The following is a 17080-nucleotide window of genomic DNA, read 5'->3' as shown; positions in this document are numbered from 1 at the left end:
AACAGCTCTCCAATTTGCTTATTCTTGTAAATGCCTTACATCAGACAGTTCTGAGAGGATGGCAAACAGCTAATTAGCATATGCCTCTTCCTTGGACTGCCTCATTAGCATGCAGCATGGCCAGTGAAACAGCCTACCTTGGTCCTGCATGTTTGTGTGTTTAAGCACAATGGTAGGGCTGTCTCTGAATCAGAAATGATCTTTAAATTTGGCCCAGTATGTCACCTCTCACTTTAGCATACTACAAATGTAATATTACTTGTTGAAAACTAACAGAAAATGTCACAAATTTTTAAAACCAAATATTAACAATGTACAGAAGAGTATGTTTAATGATGTGCTGTTAAAGAAAAGCAGAATCATTTCTTCAACTATATCCAATATTAAATATAACTAATGATTAAAAGAAAGGCAGTACACATTTTAACCTTCATCTAGACAGTGTAACCACAATTAACATTCAGTTACATGCACCAGTGAAGGAAAAATGTTATTCATCTTATTAACTTTAAATGATAAGTGCATTAAAAATATAAACATTTTTGTGAGTGGGTACTACCCCTGATGTAGGGTCTTCATCTCATGCCTTGGTATCTGTAGATCAATGTGTGTGTATGTGTCTTTAAGAAACTATCTAAGGGCTTGCACAAGTGTATAAATACTGAGAACATGTGAGCCTGACTGCCATTTTGTAGTAAGCTGTAGAGATGAAAGCATGTATGTCTGTAAGTTCTGTCTGTTCATCAGTTTGTTTATATTTTATGATGCTGCTATCCATCCTGATGTGTTTCTATGCAATAAAGCATCTAAATAAACTACCCCACCTGATCGACTTCTATGTTAGAGAAGGACGAGCGATATGGTGTCAGAAGTGACATGTCTAAAAGGACATGGTGTTGGAAAAGGCATGACTAAAATGACTTGTTGCCGGAAAGAGTTCCAATTTCTCCCATTCGAGTCTGAGAGGCATCCGGTTGGTATTGTAGGAATATATAGAAGTGGATCATCCCTACTTCATGTATAATTCGCAAAACAGGTCAGAAAAGAATTTCAGATGTTAAAACTTGCTCAAATAATTTCTTATTCGTAAAATATGAAAAGAGCCATACAGAATGCTTTAAACGATATTTAAATAAACGATGTCTGATATTGATAAAAATATTCAAATTACTATGGAAAATGTTTGAAATAAAGTCCGAATTGCATAAAATGAATAAAATAAAACAACCGCATATTTCTCTAAGCATGTATTTTTAGTATTAATTACAGATATCCGAGTTATCAGAAGTGTTGTGCAGTATTACAGTAAAATTATTTCCCAAGATACAGTCATTTCGAAGCATATCTCACAAAGTACGGTATTTCAAAGAGTTTATTGTGCATTTGAATGTTATTACAAGCTGCTGTGTGTGCATGTTTGTACATAATTACAAGTGACATTTTTTTCAGTGTGTTTGGGTACAATTTGTTGGCATGTCATTCGGATTTCGAAAACCCATTGCACTTCTGTTTGACAATAAATATTCTACTTAATTTAGCTGGGTCAGAAGCCATTGAATGGGAGCATTCATTTGTGCATGCACCTGCTATCTTTGCAGGAGAGTGGGAAAACCGTCATATTGTTGTACCGGCTGAATCAAGGGAGGACCCTGAGTACTCAAAATGTAAATTTAGAGAAATATGTGACCCCCCCAGACAAACATTACAATGGAAAGGCATTTATTTTACACGAGGGATCAAAAGCCTGGTGAAGCTTTTGCAGCACATATAACAGACTTGATAAATAAGGCTAAAATGTGCAGATTTGGTGATTTAAGGGATGAATTGATAAAAGACAGACTTGTGTGTGGTATTAAAGATGATACTGTGAGAAAGGTATTGTTTGTGACAGTGATTTAATTTTGAATAAGGCCATTGAGATTTGTCAGATATATGAGCTCCCAGAAAAGCACACAAATATGCTTACAAATGAGAAATGCATGCTTCCAGTGACTTCTAGAGCTCGTGTTGATAGTATGCAACATGTGGTTAAAAGAAACAGGCCCAAGCACATGTCTGTAACTGTAGCCCCTGCAGCACTCACTGGTAAATCTCTGAGCTTTCCAGCAAGTTCCAGAGTTTGCACAGTCTCAGTGAAACATAAGAGTGAGTCAGCAAACTCAAAGCATGGGCCACAACCTAGTTTCATTGCCAATTGTCATAACTGCGGTGGAAATCATGAATCTAAAAATAAAAAATGTTTAGCTTTTGGTCAGCAATGCCACAAATGTAATAAATGGAATCATTTAAAAAGGTTTTGTAACTCTTACATGCATTGTTTTATTAAAAGGGAACATTCAAAGAAATGAGATGATCTACTTTTTATGTTGATGGTGTGTCAGTGCTTCATGAAACAGTCAATGTAGTTGATTTAAGGGCAAAGAATGAAGTATTTGTACTAGCCAGATAAATGGAAAACCCATAGAGCTCAAAGTTGACACAGGTTCCAAGTACAATGTTATGTCAGCAGAAACATTTGCTAGAGTATGTGATGGTGAAAGGCATGATTTGGCAAAGTGTGCGAAGCTTGTTGCTTATGTAGGTGAAGAAATTCAAACTGAAGGCTCAGTAGTGCTTTCATGTCACTCTGCTGGGAGAAGCTACGACTTATTTTATGTGGTCAAAAGGCATGTCCAGTCATTATTATGGCTCAGAGACAATTTGAAAATGGGATTGCTTTCATTTAATAAGGAAGTCCATCATGTTAGCTTGAAAGACCACTACTCTAATTTTGCCCAACATATTTTTTCTACTAAGGCTGATCTTTTCAAATACAAACTAGGCAAGCTTCCAGTTGTGTACTCCATGAAACTAGACCCAGATATCAGTCCAGTTATCAAGCCAGCCTGGAAAGTTTCAATAGCAATGCAGAATGGATTCAAAGCTGAGCTAGATAAAATGGTGCAGCAAGGTGTCATTTGTCCAGTCAATGAACCACCTGAGTGGATATCTTCCATGGTGTAGCTCATAAAAGCTCAGATGACATCAGAATATGTATTGATCCACGAGATCAGAATAAAACACTAAAAAGACCTCATCATCCAATGCGTACAGTCGAAGAAGTCACTGCCCTTATGCCAAATGCCACTGTTTTTTTTCTGTCTTAGAGAGTTCATTTTGGCAATTTTTTCTTGACAATAAATCCTCATTGCTACTTTCAATACTCCGTTTGGAAAGTACAGATTTTTGAGAATGCCATTTGGGATAAATTCTGCAGGTGAAGTCTTCCAACGTGCAATGGAGCAAATATTTTGTGGATCTGCTTGTGCTTTTATAGTAGATGACATACTAGTAGGAGGTAATGGTGAAGCTGAGCATGACAGAAACCTCAGAAAAGTTCTGGAAAGATCACGTCAAGTGAATCTTAAGCTCAATCCACATAAATGCAAATTCAGGCTACGTGAAGTTACTTATGTTGGTCATTTATTTACCAGTTCAGGCCTACGATAAGACCCTTTCAAGCAAACAGCCATTCTTGATATGCCAGCTCCAGACAGTGTTCTAGCCCTGCAATGTTTTCTTGGCATGGTTAACTACCTAGGCAAGTTAATTCCAGATTTGAGTCAAATATCCGCACCAGTCAGAGAGCTGACACCTAAAATGTATCCTGGTCTTGGGTAGAACAGCACCAAAGAGCATTTGATGTCCTGAAATAGTGAATTGCCAGTCCACCAACTCTCATACTATAATGTTCACAAGCCATTTACTCTTTCATGTGATGCTTCGAAATTTGGTTTAGGTGCAGTCATTCCACAAGAGGGTCAACCTGTTGCCTATGCATCGAGAACTCTTACCCAAACTGAAATGCGATATGCTCAGATAGAGAAAGGGCTTCAGGCAATTGTGTTTGCATTTTCAAAGTTCCATGATTATGTTTATAGTAGATCTATCCAGATTGAAACAGGCCACCAACCTCTAGTTACTATTTTGAGAAAGCCTATGCATACAGCTCCAGCCAGATTGCAACGTATGATGTTGGGATAGCAAAAGTATAATTTCACTCTTGTCTGCAAGAAAGGCAAACTTCTTTATCTTGCTGATACATTGTCCAGATCGCCCAGAAACACCTCTGAACAGCATGAGAATGACAAACTTGATTTTGAAGTCATGGAAGTGAAAAATGTTTCTTCCACACGTTTTGATGAGGTGAGAGATCATACAGCGACAGATCAAGTTTCCCAGAGGCTCAACAGGTTTATTCAACAAGGATAGCCATCAGAGTAATCTAGTTTACCTCAAGAAGTGCAACCTTATTTTCCATACAGAGATGAGATTTTGTCTGACAATAGTATCATTATGAAAGGTCCAAAAGTAATTGTTCCGCAGCCCTTCGTACAAGAGCACATTACCGTCTTGCATTGTGATCACTCAGGAGCAGACTCTACCAAAAGAAGGGCAAGAGGTCTAGTATTTTGGCCTTCTATGTCACAAGATATTGAGAGTGTGCTATTATCTTGTTCTGTGTGTAATAGTACTAAGTCACATCAACAGAAAGAACCACTTCAGCTAAACCAGATTCCTGAACTACCTTGGTTGACAGTAGAAACCGACATTTTGAAATGGAATGGTAAACATTACTTGCTGTTAGTAGACTCTTATTCAAACTGGTTAGAGATTGACCTACTTCCTAATCTGGCATCCAATACTGTCATTACGAAGATGAAGCATTGTTTTGCAGTCCATGGTAGTCCACACAAAGTTATTTCTGACAATGGCACACAGTTTACAAGCCAACAGTTCAAAAGATTTGCTGAAGAGTGGGACTTTACTCATGTTACTAGTAGCCCAGAGTATCTGCAGTCAAATGGTTTGGCAGAATGTGCAGTTCAAAGTGCAAAACAGCTACTAGAGAAGTCAAAATGAGACAATAGTGATGTTTTCCTGAATCTCTTGAATCTTAGAAATATTCTTTGTGATAAACATCTTGGTTCACCTTCCCAGAGACTTCTGTCGAGACAAACCAGAACCACATTGCCAGTCAGTAGTCAATTGTTGCTTCCACGTGTCAAGAACAACAGGTCAGTGAAAAACAATCTGTTGAAGAAGAGTTTAACCCAGAAGTCCTACTACAATAAAACCAACAAACCGCTCAGTCCATTACAAGAAGGAGAAGTGGTAAGGATGCAAATGTCCAAAGGTTATAACTGGACTGGAGTCGTGAAGAATATTTGCCAGAGATGAGATTGTACATTGTGGAATCACAAGGAGTAGAGTTTAGGTGGAATTGGAAACATTTGATGCCAGTGTCTGAGCCTATACCACAGCACATAGCCTATGAAAAATGCTCTTTATCTCAGAGTAGGTTGTCCAGTGTTTCAGTTCCAGAGAATAGTCCCATCCCTGTGATGAATCTAGAAGTTCCTGATACGAGTTGTTCACCAAAGACTGTCTGTGTTGCAGAACAAAGTCCAGCTTGTTATGTTAGGAGATCCAGTCACATCTCCATACAATGTTATAGATACATGGCAACGTAGACATGAACATTGTGTTTCTTTCTAATGTCTATAGTAATGCATGTCTAACTCCAATGTTATTTGCAACTAAGGGCAATCTTTTTAAGAGGGAGGATGTAGACCAATGTGCGTGTATATGTATCTTTAAGAAGCAGTCTAAGCGCTTGCACAAGTGTATTTATGCACTTGTACAATCTAAGGGCTTGCACAAGTGTATAAATACTAAGCATGTGCAAGCCTTATTGCCATTTTGTAGTAAGCTGTAGGGATGTAAGCATGTATGTCTGTTAAACAGTTTGTATATATTTTATGATGCTGCTATCAATCCTGATGTGTTTCTATGTAATAAAGCATCTAAACGAATTACCCCGCCTGTTCTTCTTCTTCTGTGTTAGAGAAGGACGAGCGATAGTATCTAACTATGTTATTGGTGAGGTAATTGTATCTCAGAATGTAGAGACTTAACTCATTTTGTTCAAACCAAGTATCCTTTGAAGTCTAAGGTAGTGACCTCAGATACAGTATGTTAATTTTGTGGGCCAAATTATCAGTTACTGTCAAACCACATGCTGTTTTGTATTCTTATAAAAACCAACACAGCTTTTTTTAGAGTAATACAGTTCACTGTTGATTACATTCTAAGAATCTGGAGAGACTTGCAATCACATGAATTCATGTGCAGTTCTGAGCTCTTTCCACGTACAACAATCACATAAGGAATTATGCCATGGAGAAATTGTAGTGTGTATCAATCTGTCTGGAAGGATGAGAGACTTCTTAAACACAAAATCTATAGTGTGCTGCATTATCTTGTTCACACAGACTAGAATCGATTATAGGTTCATAGGTAGGTACTAGGGTATTGGCCCTAGGGCCTATATAAGCCTAGCCAAAAAGGTACCCTGGCTTTCGCCACCCAAGAAAAACTATTTTCCTGTGCCCCTGTTGAGCAGAGCGACAGAAGTGATGCCCGGGGTAAATTTCCTATCTCCCATCCAATCATCAAGATTTTTCTTGAAGAGTGCTAATGAGGAGCTCTGTTTGACATAGATAGGTAGTTTGTTCCAGAGTATGGGAAGTCTCTGGGACAGAAATCTATTCCTCCAGCATGTTCTGTTTATTGTGGTGACAAGGCTTAGGTCCCTAGAGAGTGTAGCTCGGAGGGATTGGGCTTTCTTTAAGTGGAGCATGTCCAACAGCTCTGGGATTGACAAAGCTTTGTATGTTAGGCAGAGATCGCCTCTGAGTAGGCGATATGCGACTGAGTAAAGCTGGAGGTTTTTGAGACAGTCTGCATAGGGCATCTGTTTGAGGCTGGTAATCCTCTTTGTGAGGTATTTCTCCAGCCTTTACAGTTGTTGTAGATGTCTTGTGAGGTACATACAAAAAGGGGTGTTGTATTCTGTAATGGGTGTAATGAGTGATGAGTAGAGGGGAACAATGACCTCTTTTTTCCTGTATGAGAAACCTTTTGTGATGAGGTGTGCCATGTAGAAGGATTTCCTGAGTACTGTGGAAATGTGATTATCAAAGGAGAGACTACTGTCCACCTGTGTCCCAAGGTCTTTTATTACACTTTTGGTGTTAAGTAGACTACTGCCTATGTGGTAGTTCATGGGTACAGAGTTTTTACCAAAACGGATGACAATGCACTTTTTGGCATTGAACTTGAGGCCATCGCTTTGACACCAGGCATCTGTCTCAGTGAGGCCCTTTTGTAGGATGTCCATATCATTAAGAGTTTCAATTATGGCTCCTAGTTTGCAGTCATCTGCAAATTTAGTTAGCCAAAGACCTTCTGTGTTAGCCTGTACTTCAGAGAAGTAGATACCAAACAGGAGAGGACCCAGGACTGAACCCTGTGGTACTCCACTTGTCACTGGTCTGAAGTTGGATTTGGAATCAGCTACTTTCACAGTGTGGGTTCTGTTAGTGAGCCAGCTGGCAACCCATCTTGTGACATAGGGATTTATACCTAGTTTAGTGAGTTTATCTATAATTCCAGAGTGGGGGATGGTGTCAAAAGCCTTGACGAAATCTAGATAGGCTGTGTGAACCACCTTACCCTCATCTACAGCTTTGATGACCGCTTCAAAGAAGTCTATCAAGTTTAGGAGACATGATCTGCCTTTTACAATCCTGAACTGGGTGGCGTCCAGAGTTTGGAGATTACCAATGTCATTGTTTATAAGTTCCATGATGATACATTCCATAGCCTTGCAGACCAGGCTCGTCAAGCTAATGGGGTGGTAGTTCCCACGGTTCGTGGTGGCTCCCCCTTTGTGGAGTGGGATAACCATCGCTGTGCACCATTCAGTGGGCACAAAGCCTGAGGTGAGGTGGGGTGCCAGTTCATTCTTTAGTTTGTATAGAACGCAGCCTGGGATATTGTCAGGTCCCATGGATGCTGTGTTCTTGGCTTTGGAGAGTGTGGTTTTTACCTGTGCAGCCGTGATTACAGGAACTTTGCATTCTACTGGTATAGAGATGTGACTTTTAGAGGGTAAGAGAGGGGTATAGTTAGCACTGAACCTATCTGCCAGGATGTTGGCAATATCAGTTGGTTCTGTATATTTAGTGCCATTGTGCTGTAACTCAGAGCAGATCTGAGTGTTGCCATTGAGATTCTTGACATAGCTATAGAATGCTTTGTGGTTGTCTTTAGTATCAGTGGCGATTTTATTTTCATAACTAGCTTTGGAGGATTTTATGAGGGATCTCAGCTTCTTACTGAGCATATATATTTTATAAGCTGTAAGTGTAATTATGTTTTATATAGGGAAAGCTAAAATAACTGCAGATCAAAATTCAGAAACCTTTAAGACATATTGCACACTAGAAAGAGACTTTATTTGTACATATTAATGTTAATAATTAAGGGGAACTTTAATGGTTTGACATTTTCAACCCTGGAGCAAGTACAGAATTCTGAAAGAGAAGAAAATATTAAAATATTATTAGAAAAGAGAAATATTTTTGTAGTATGAAGTGTGAAATCAAGCCAGTGAGATCCAAGTGGCATGTGGGAGAGGGAAAGATTCAGAAAAGAGTAGTCCCCAGAAATAAGAACTTGTTCTTTGACATCGAATACCCCTTCTTTATTGGGACAGATACAGGAGCTTGTGCGAAAGTTTGAAAAATATTAAATTAGATTTAGTTGGTCTTACATCTGTATATGCTTTTGGCTGTAGAACCACACTTCCTGAGTGAGTCTGGTCTGCCTCCTGATCTAATGATGTGCTTAATATTATCTAAACCTTTGTCAGTTCCATCTCAGCTCATGATAATTCCTTTGATTGATAGCTCCACTGATCAGTCAGCATACCTCCTTGTTGATTTCAGTCTCACCTTCTACTTTGAAGAAATAGCGACCAACAATTTCCTTTCCAAATTATACCCTCATTTATGAGCCATATTCACAGTCCTGTACCCCGCATTTCTGAAGATGTCAGCTGCACTGATTGCCAAGCCCTTAACTCTTATCTACAACCTATCACTCAACAACTCTCTTCTCCCTTCCCTGTTAAAACATTCTACAGTAATCCTGTTACCAAAAGTACCCAATCCCTAGACATTCGAGAACTACACACCCATATCTAATCTTAAACCACTTAAATCTTTGCTCATATAAATGCATGCACACTGATTTGTGATCAACAACATGATTTTTATAATTCATTCAGTACAATGACTACATTATACTTGGTTACCACTAAGCTCTATGGCTGTATGAATGATGGTTTACTAACAGGTGACCTAGTCAAAAATATAACAAGGAACTTCAAAATGATCGTCATCATGTACTCCTTAAGAAACGCACTATGTTTAATTTTGGTATACTGTGCAGTGTTTTAAAGGTTGCCTTGAGGACAGAACTTTCCAAGTCTCCTTCAATAACTCTATCCAATTCTGGGACTGGCGGTATTGGGGTCCCACAGTGTTCTGGTTTTGGTGGTCTCCTTTTTATTTTGTAAATAAATAACCTCACCCATGGCCTACAGATGTTCCTAGTCAGATATACAGATGATCTCTTCATTCCTAGCGGCCGACCAATCAGCATACCAACTTCAGGAAAATATGCAAGAACAGTTCCTCCCTGTTTATAACTGGGCATTTAAATAATAACCTTGTTATCATCTCCAGCAACTCTAGCCTCATGTTGTTCAGTAGACCTAAGAAAACCTTTACTCTTCTACCTGTGCAAATAAAAAAGGCTTCCAACAATGCAATAGTACCGCTACTCAGCAAATGTACCTGGATATTCTTCTTAACCCATGATTTTCACTCACATCACGCACAGACTACACAGCAAATAAAGTACTGGCACAGTTAACACTCTGCGCAAAGACTTCTCATCTTCTTACCCTAAACGCTAGGCAATATTTAGGAAATAATGTCCTAATACCTAAATTTGAATATGCACTTCCGCAGCTCTCCATCAACTCTAGTACTAATACCAAAAAAATATATAAGGCAGTAGAAAACAACATTTCGGTTTCCTCTCTCTTGGCCAGGCAATACAATCATTTTCAAAATCATCTCATTTGGTCACTCTCTGCCTCTAAAGCACAAACTCTTAGTAAAAGAACCAACGTATACACTCCGTAATACTCAAGAAGAATTTCTCCCATTTAGGCCTCATTTTGGTTCAGCAACTGGTGAAAAAGCTTTCAAAAAAATGCACCAGCTACCTTCAACCAAACATAAAATAAAAAAAGTCTTCAAGTCTTTATGGTCAAACAAAGAGCATCTGAAAATTAACTCAGCCTGCTTCTTCTTCAGAGATATAAGCTAAGTACAGTCTACAGTCGAACTACAATGACTTCTCCCACTTGTAAGGCAATTTCAATACTTCCTTGATAAATTACATAAATCATTGCTGTAAATATAGTATATAACATGCTAATTGTATGTCTCTACACTAACAAACTTACTGGTCATACATTTCATATTTTATATTGTGGTTTGCTTGTAAGACTATCATAACTGTAACTATCATAATTATGTTAAAACATGGACTAAAATTAAAATGCCAGGAAGTATATAATCGTATACTTTGGTGATACTCATGTCTGGTTGTACATCATAAAAATGAGATTTGTGCCAGTAGGTGAGTGGATTGCCTCAATGTTACATGAAGGAGAACTATCACTGTTGTCTCTGCATGACCACCTAATGGATGTTGGCAGAATTCTACCTTGGTGGAGACCATGAGTGCAGTGCTCAATGGAATACACTTACTGGTTCTGCTAGGAAATTTCAGTGCTCAGGGGGAGAACGATGGAGACACCTGGGGGGGGGGGGTATGGGGTAGAGCAGCTTTCCCAATCTAAGCCTCAGTGATGAGTTGTTTTTGGATTTCTGTGCTGTTCATGGGCTGCGCATAAGAAACACCACACTCAAATACATCTTAGAGTTTCATTTATGACTGAAGGAAAAAGGGATTGGAAAACTGACAACTGGCATAAGGGACAACAGCAGTGTTACTGCAGAACTGGGGTGATGAAGCAATAACTGATTCATAGGTATATACTTTGCAGCAGAAACCATATAAAGAATGTCAAGTAAAGCTTATCGTGTATAATCTTCAAAATTGAATTCAAATGGGTGATACTACTGAAATTATTAACACCTTTTTGGAAAAACATTAGACTTCAAGTGAGTAATTCCTTTCAAAAAAAAAAAAAAACAAAAAAAAAAGAAGAGAGAGATTTATGAATGCATGAAGTAAAGACAAAAGGGAAAGCTACTAGGTGGATGGCACAGGGGAGACGCGATGAAGTATTATTTTATGAAAGCCGTAATGATGACTGGAATAATGTTCAGGAAGGAATTAAAGGTCAAAGGCACAATTCAGCAATTCAGTGGGACCTTCATAAGGTAATATCTGTGAACAGGACAGAAAAGAAGATAGACTGTTGGTTAAGTAGGATGTACAGCCTAATAGGTAGGTAGGTGGGAAATTACTTGTGCCTGGTTGTCTTCATCTGTTGTCAGAATCTATTATTTCTATGATCAAACATATGTACCGATAGGCTGCTCTGGTGGTATAGAGGGATAAAGCCCTAACCACGGCCCAGTCAACCTGGATTCAATTAGTGGATTGTGTGACTAATGAAGTGGTAGGGAGGGATAGATTGTGCCCATTCTGAGTGAGAGGTCATTTGCTGATGACGCTTCCTTAGAGGAAGGGGTGGCCCACAGATGAGAGTTGTCCTAACATGAATCAATGAGTGTAGGATGCAAGGGAGGGAGTGGATAGGGCATCTAAAAGAACCCCCATCCATGATGGAAGTTGAGATGTCGAATGCCCAGGATGCCCTTAGGAGCTTCAACCAGCCCCAGTAATACTGGAGCTTGTCCAGGGGTGTAGGAGACAATCTGGTATTCCTGGCATGGATGTAGGGCAATGTGGGTCAGGCCAATGAAAATGATATCCGTAGAGGGACCAACAAATAGAAAAAAAATGTACTGATAGTGATCTTTAAACATACAGTAAGAACAAATATTGACTTTTATTCTCAGAACCAGATCTGTCTCACGAGTTCCAGCTCTCTAGACTGGTATCTCTGGGTTTAATTTGGATTTTCTTAGTTTTTTAATCTGTATATTTTTGTGTTAATATGTACTAAGCCTTGACTTCTGTTTGGATTGCAGCACCTTGCAGATCTAATCTCAAATGTGGAAGTAAATAAAACATTCGTACTGGACAACAAGTATGCAAAAACCATTAAAGACCTCTGGGAAGATGATGGAATTAAAAGGTGCTATGACAGGCGTAATGAATTTCATTTGTTGGACTCAGCATCTTAGTGAGTAAATTCAGTGTTTGGCCTTAATAAGGGTCATTCTTATACTTTGTTCTTGTCTTCCACAATGTTTTTATGCATGGCTGTTTGATGTAATATTGCAAAGAGCCCCTTCTCCATGAGCAATCAGTGAGACACTGGATACGTGATTTTGAAGCTCCTGTTTAAAATGAAAGCATATTTTATGTTAACATTTAAGTTGCATGTTTGTGCCATTCTAAACTACTTTTCTGCATTTTTACTATCCTTTTGCATGTATTCCCTGTGCAGAGTTAGTCTGTTTGGCTGGGTGTAGGAGCCATCCTGGAAAGAGTAGTGGGTAATGTAATTGAGAGTTGGACTACTTGCTGCAGGTCTATGGTAGGTGAGAGCACTTTGGCTTCAGGTTACACTTGTTTTTCATTATCTATTTTGTTCATGTTTTTTGTTTACTTTTTAATGCACTGAGCTGCCCTGAGGACAGCACCACAGTAGTTAGAATCCCATAGTTGGTAGCAAGTGAGAGTACATTCTTTCTCTTGCATATGTTTGAAAGTGTACCTTCCACACCCATTTCTACTCAGCATTAAACATCTGGTACTTACTTGTGTGAGCTTCCTCTTAGCCGTACTTTTCTGCACAGCCTGAGTATCAGCTAGGTTTGACTGTGCAAAGGTCTACTGAACAGTCCAACAAGCCTGTCTTCCTTAATACTCCCTCAGCCCTCATTAATTTCCCTCACAATCTCTCTTCATATAACATTCCTAGTCAGCATAGAGCTTCAGCAGACTAAACGCTCTTCTACTGCCATCCTTATAACAATCAGTTTATTTATTTATTTTTTTATTTTACATTTGTTGACTGGGTTTAAGTGGCTGAGCTAAGTAGCCCTTTTTCAGCGGAAGCCTGGGGAGAAAAGCTCCACATATTCTATAGATTATCATTTACAAAAATAAGTAAACAATCAACAACTGGTTTACAGAAAATATTCAAAGCAACATATACATGAAAACCAAGGATTTACTACAGTAAACTAATCATTATGTCCGTCAGATTTAGAATCCTACATCATTCAGAAGGACTAACAATAGTTTTGTTACCAGATGTAAAATCTTACATTATGCAGATAAGAATGTATGTAATGTGCCTAGGATAGAGAAGTTAATGAGAGACAAGGTCTTGAAGGTTAAAGAAAGTTACATAAGTTGGGAGCAGATAGAGGTGTGCAGTTAGGGTTGATACACTGTTTAAGTGGGGGTGGGTACAGAGGCAGGTCCATTGGCTTAACAGGTATTCTTTAGTGGCTAGTTTGAATTGACTAAGTTGCTTGAGTGATCTGATCTCTAGTGGGAGTTTGTTCCAGGCCTTGGAAGGATTATAGCTATAGAGAATACATCCTTTCTTAGTTTTAGATTTGTAGCAGATCTAGGTTAGAGCACTGGAGGGATCTAGCAGGTGAATAGTAGGAGATGACAGATGAAAGGGTAGGACAGTAAGAAGGCTGATAAAGGATAGAGTAGATGATCTGGAGTTGAGGGAGAAGAAGCTGGTGAGGTAGTTCTAGCTAGTTAATGGGTTTGAGTGAGAGACAGTGATGTGACTTGTAAGTTTGATGGGCTGCAAATTTTGCTATCTTGTTGTAGGTAGATTCAAGTTTGTCAAGGAATGTGGAGTTGAGGCAAGCAAGAATTTGAGAGCCATATAATAGACTGGGTAGGAGGCAGGCATAAGAGAGAGTTACTTTAGCTTCACTGGTGAGAAACTTTTTGTTACGGTAGAGGAGAACCTAGTTTCTGATGAGTTTTCCTGATGCAGTTGTTAATGTGTAGATCGAATTTAAGTTAGCCGTCAATGATGACACCAAGGAGTTTAGTGCTAGTTTCCACCTCGATGTTTGTGTTATTGAGGGACAGGATTGTGAAAGTGGATTTAATGTGGTTGTAGTTTTTAGGAAGAAAAAGCAGTAGCTTAGTATGTTTTGGGTTAAGGATAAGCTGGTTGTCAGAGAGCCAGTTTTCTACTGAGTTAGAGGAAGTCTGTGTTGTAGAGATGAGGTCGGAGGGAGAGTCAGCAGTAGTAATGACAGTAGAGTCATCAGCGTATTGGACCAGTGATGACTGAGAACAGGAAGAATAAAGAAGATTAGTGAAGATGTTGAAAAGTAGTGGACCAAGAATGGAACCCTGAGGGACACCCATTTTAACTGGGAAAGGAGGGGAAAGTGCAGATTGCCACTTCACTGCTTGAAATCTGTCAGTGAGTTTGCTGGAAAACCATGCAACAGTAGCAGGGGAGAAGTTAAGGCTGGTTAGTTTGTACAGAAGGAGAGGGTGAGAGATGGTGTTGAAAGCTTTAGAGAGATCTAAGAATAGGCAGGAGACATGTTTGTTGTTATCTCTGGCAAGGGATGTGATATTAAGGAATGACAGCAGGGCAGCAGTAGTACTATGCTTTGGTCTAAAGCTATGTTGAGTAGGTGTGAGCAGATTTTCAGAGAGTAGGTAGTGCATAACTTGTTTATGTATGCATTTTTCTAGAACTTTAGAGAGGAGAGAGGATGGCAATTGGTCTAAAATTAGTGATGTCTGAGGGGTTACCTCCTTTATGTATTGGTAGAGTGAAGAATTGTTTCGATATGGAAGGGACTTTGGACTCTGAAATGGAGCGGTTGATTAAGATAGATACAGGGAGAGCAAGAGAGTCAGCAGCTAACTGAAGGAAAAGGGAAGGAATGTTGTCAGTAGAAGCTGACAAGGTTTGAGTTTAGAAAGTAGGGATTTGATGTAGCTAGTGGGTACAGGTTTGAGGGAAAAAGAATTTGATGAGATTACAGTGGGATTTGCTAGAGAGTGGTTTGAAATATTATTAAAAGGTAGATGAGTTGGCACTGGGGTTAAATAGTTTGGATATAGAGTCAATGACATATGTGTTGAAGGTGGAGGCAGTGTCTTTGGGAGTCTTATCAGGGCAAGGATTGGGGGAACAGGGACCACCAGGCTGTAGTATGTGGTTTAATGAGTTCCAAAAATTTTGGGGGGTTAGATTTCAAGGCTGAGGGTGGATTATAGTAGAAGTCTCTCTTATCTTTATTAATACACTTTTTGGACTGATTTCTAAGTTCTTTATATTTTAGCAAGTCTGCAGGGAGCTTTGTTTTGGTAGCTATTTTGAGAGAAAAATAGCTAAAGACTCAAAAGACAATCATAAGGCCTTCTTTAGCTATGTTAGAAACCTGGGAGGAAACTCCCAGATATGCTCAGAACTAGTTCAAAATGATGTGAAGATTACTGATCCTACAGACATTGCCGACATACTGGCTGACAGGTTCAGTGCAAACTTCTCCCAGACCTTCCCCAAAAGGAGAGATATCTATACCAAGCGATTGCAGCCCCCCAAACATCTCCAATGCCCAAGTGAGAACTGCTCTCTCCAAAGCAAAAAACACAGCATCCATGGGACCTGATGGTGTCCCCGGCTGTGTGCTCCATGAACTCAACGAGGAATTAAACCCACAGCTAGGACAGCTGTTTAATCATAGTCTTACCTCTGGATACGTACCCAGGGAGTGGCGCACTGCAACTATGGTCCCACTTCACAAAGGCGGTGCCTCCACTGACCCTGGAAATTACCGGCCCATTAGCTTGACAAGCCTTATCTGCAAAGCCATGGACAGGATCATAATGGACCTCATAAATAAAGACATACGGAATTTGCAGACTTTGGATCCATGCCAGTTTGGCTTTGTCAAAGGCAGATCATGCCTTCTAAACTTGGTTGACTTTTTCTAAACAGTCACCAAAGCCATTGATGAGGGAAAGGCAGTCCATACAGCCTACCTCGATCTGGCAAAGGCCTTCGATACAATACCCCACTCGGGTATCATTGAAAAACTCATCAGCTTAAATGTTAACCCATACATCACAAGATGGGTTGCAAACTGGCTGAGTGACAGAACCCACAGGGTCAGAGTTGCTGGCGCCATGTCAGACTCAAAGCCTGTCACAAGTGGTGTACCACAGGGCTCAGTCCTGGGCCCACTCTTGTTTGGCATCTACTTTTCCGAGTACAAACAAACACAAGGGGGGTATGGGTGACAAAGTTTGCAGATGACTGCAAACTGGGCGCCATAGTAAAACACATCTGACACAGATATCCTTCAGAAGGGTCTCACAGAAACGGATAACTGGTGCCAGAGCCATGGCCTAAAGTTAAATGCCAAAAATGCATGGTCATACCCTTCGGGAAAAACAAGGTTACCCCTAGCTACCAAATAGGTGGCAATCCACTGAGCACAGAAGAAGTTATCAGGGACCTGGGGACCCAGGTTGATAGTAGTCTGTCATTCGACACCCATGTAGCTAAAGTAGTTAGGAAGACCTTCTACATTGCCCACCTTATCATGAAGGGATTCTCATCTAGATCAAGGGAGGTCATAGTCTCCCTATACTCATCACTCATCAGACCAATGATTGAGTACAATGCCCCATTCGAATGTATCTGACCCGACACTTGCAGCAGCTGGAGAGGCCACAAAGTTCCTCACCAAAAGGATAAAGGGTCTCAAACATCTGTCCTATGCTGCCCGACTGAAAGAACTCCAGCTCTATTCAGTCGCCACCGCTTGCTCAGAGGTGACCTTTGCCTAACATACAAGGCCATGTCAAACCCAGATTTGATGAATATGCTTCACCTCAAAAATCTAGATCCATCAGAGCCACAAGGGCGGAGACTTAAACCTCGACACGGCTATTAATAGGACGTGCTGGAGGGATAGATTCATCACCCAAAGACTCCCTATGC

The 17080-nt window shown here is 39.8% G+C and overlaps 1 protein-coding gene across 1 annotated transcript in view; it reads left to right on the top strand.

The window, feature by feature from the left end:
• The window catches only part of LOC122787873 (guanine nucleotide-binding protein subunit alpha-15-like), a 183146-nt gene that overhangs the window by 30648 nt on the left and 135418 nt on the right, over positions 1-17080 (top strand). The window contains exon 2 of the mRNA XM_044054790.1: positions 12150-12304. Coding sequence (XP_043910725.1) covers positions 12150-12304 — 155 coding nt within the window. The remainder of the gene's footprint in view (positions 1-12149; positions 12305-17080) is intronic.

The sequence above is a fragment of the Protopterus annectens genome, chromosome 13.part0 (assembly GCF_019279795.1).
Source record: "Protopterus annectens isolate FY-2018-M chromosome 13.part0, PAN1.0, whole genome shotgun sequence".
Lineage (NCBI taxonomy): Eukaryota > Metazoa > Chordata > Ceratodontiformes > Protopteridae > Protopterus > Protopterus annectens.
This window is presented reverse-complemented; position numbering and strand designations above follow the sequence as displayed.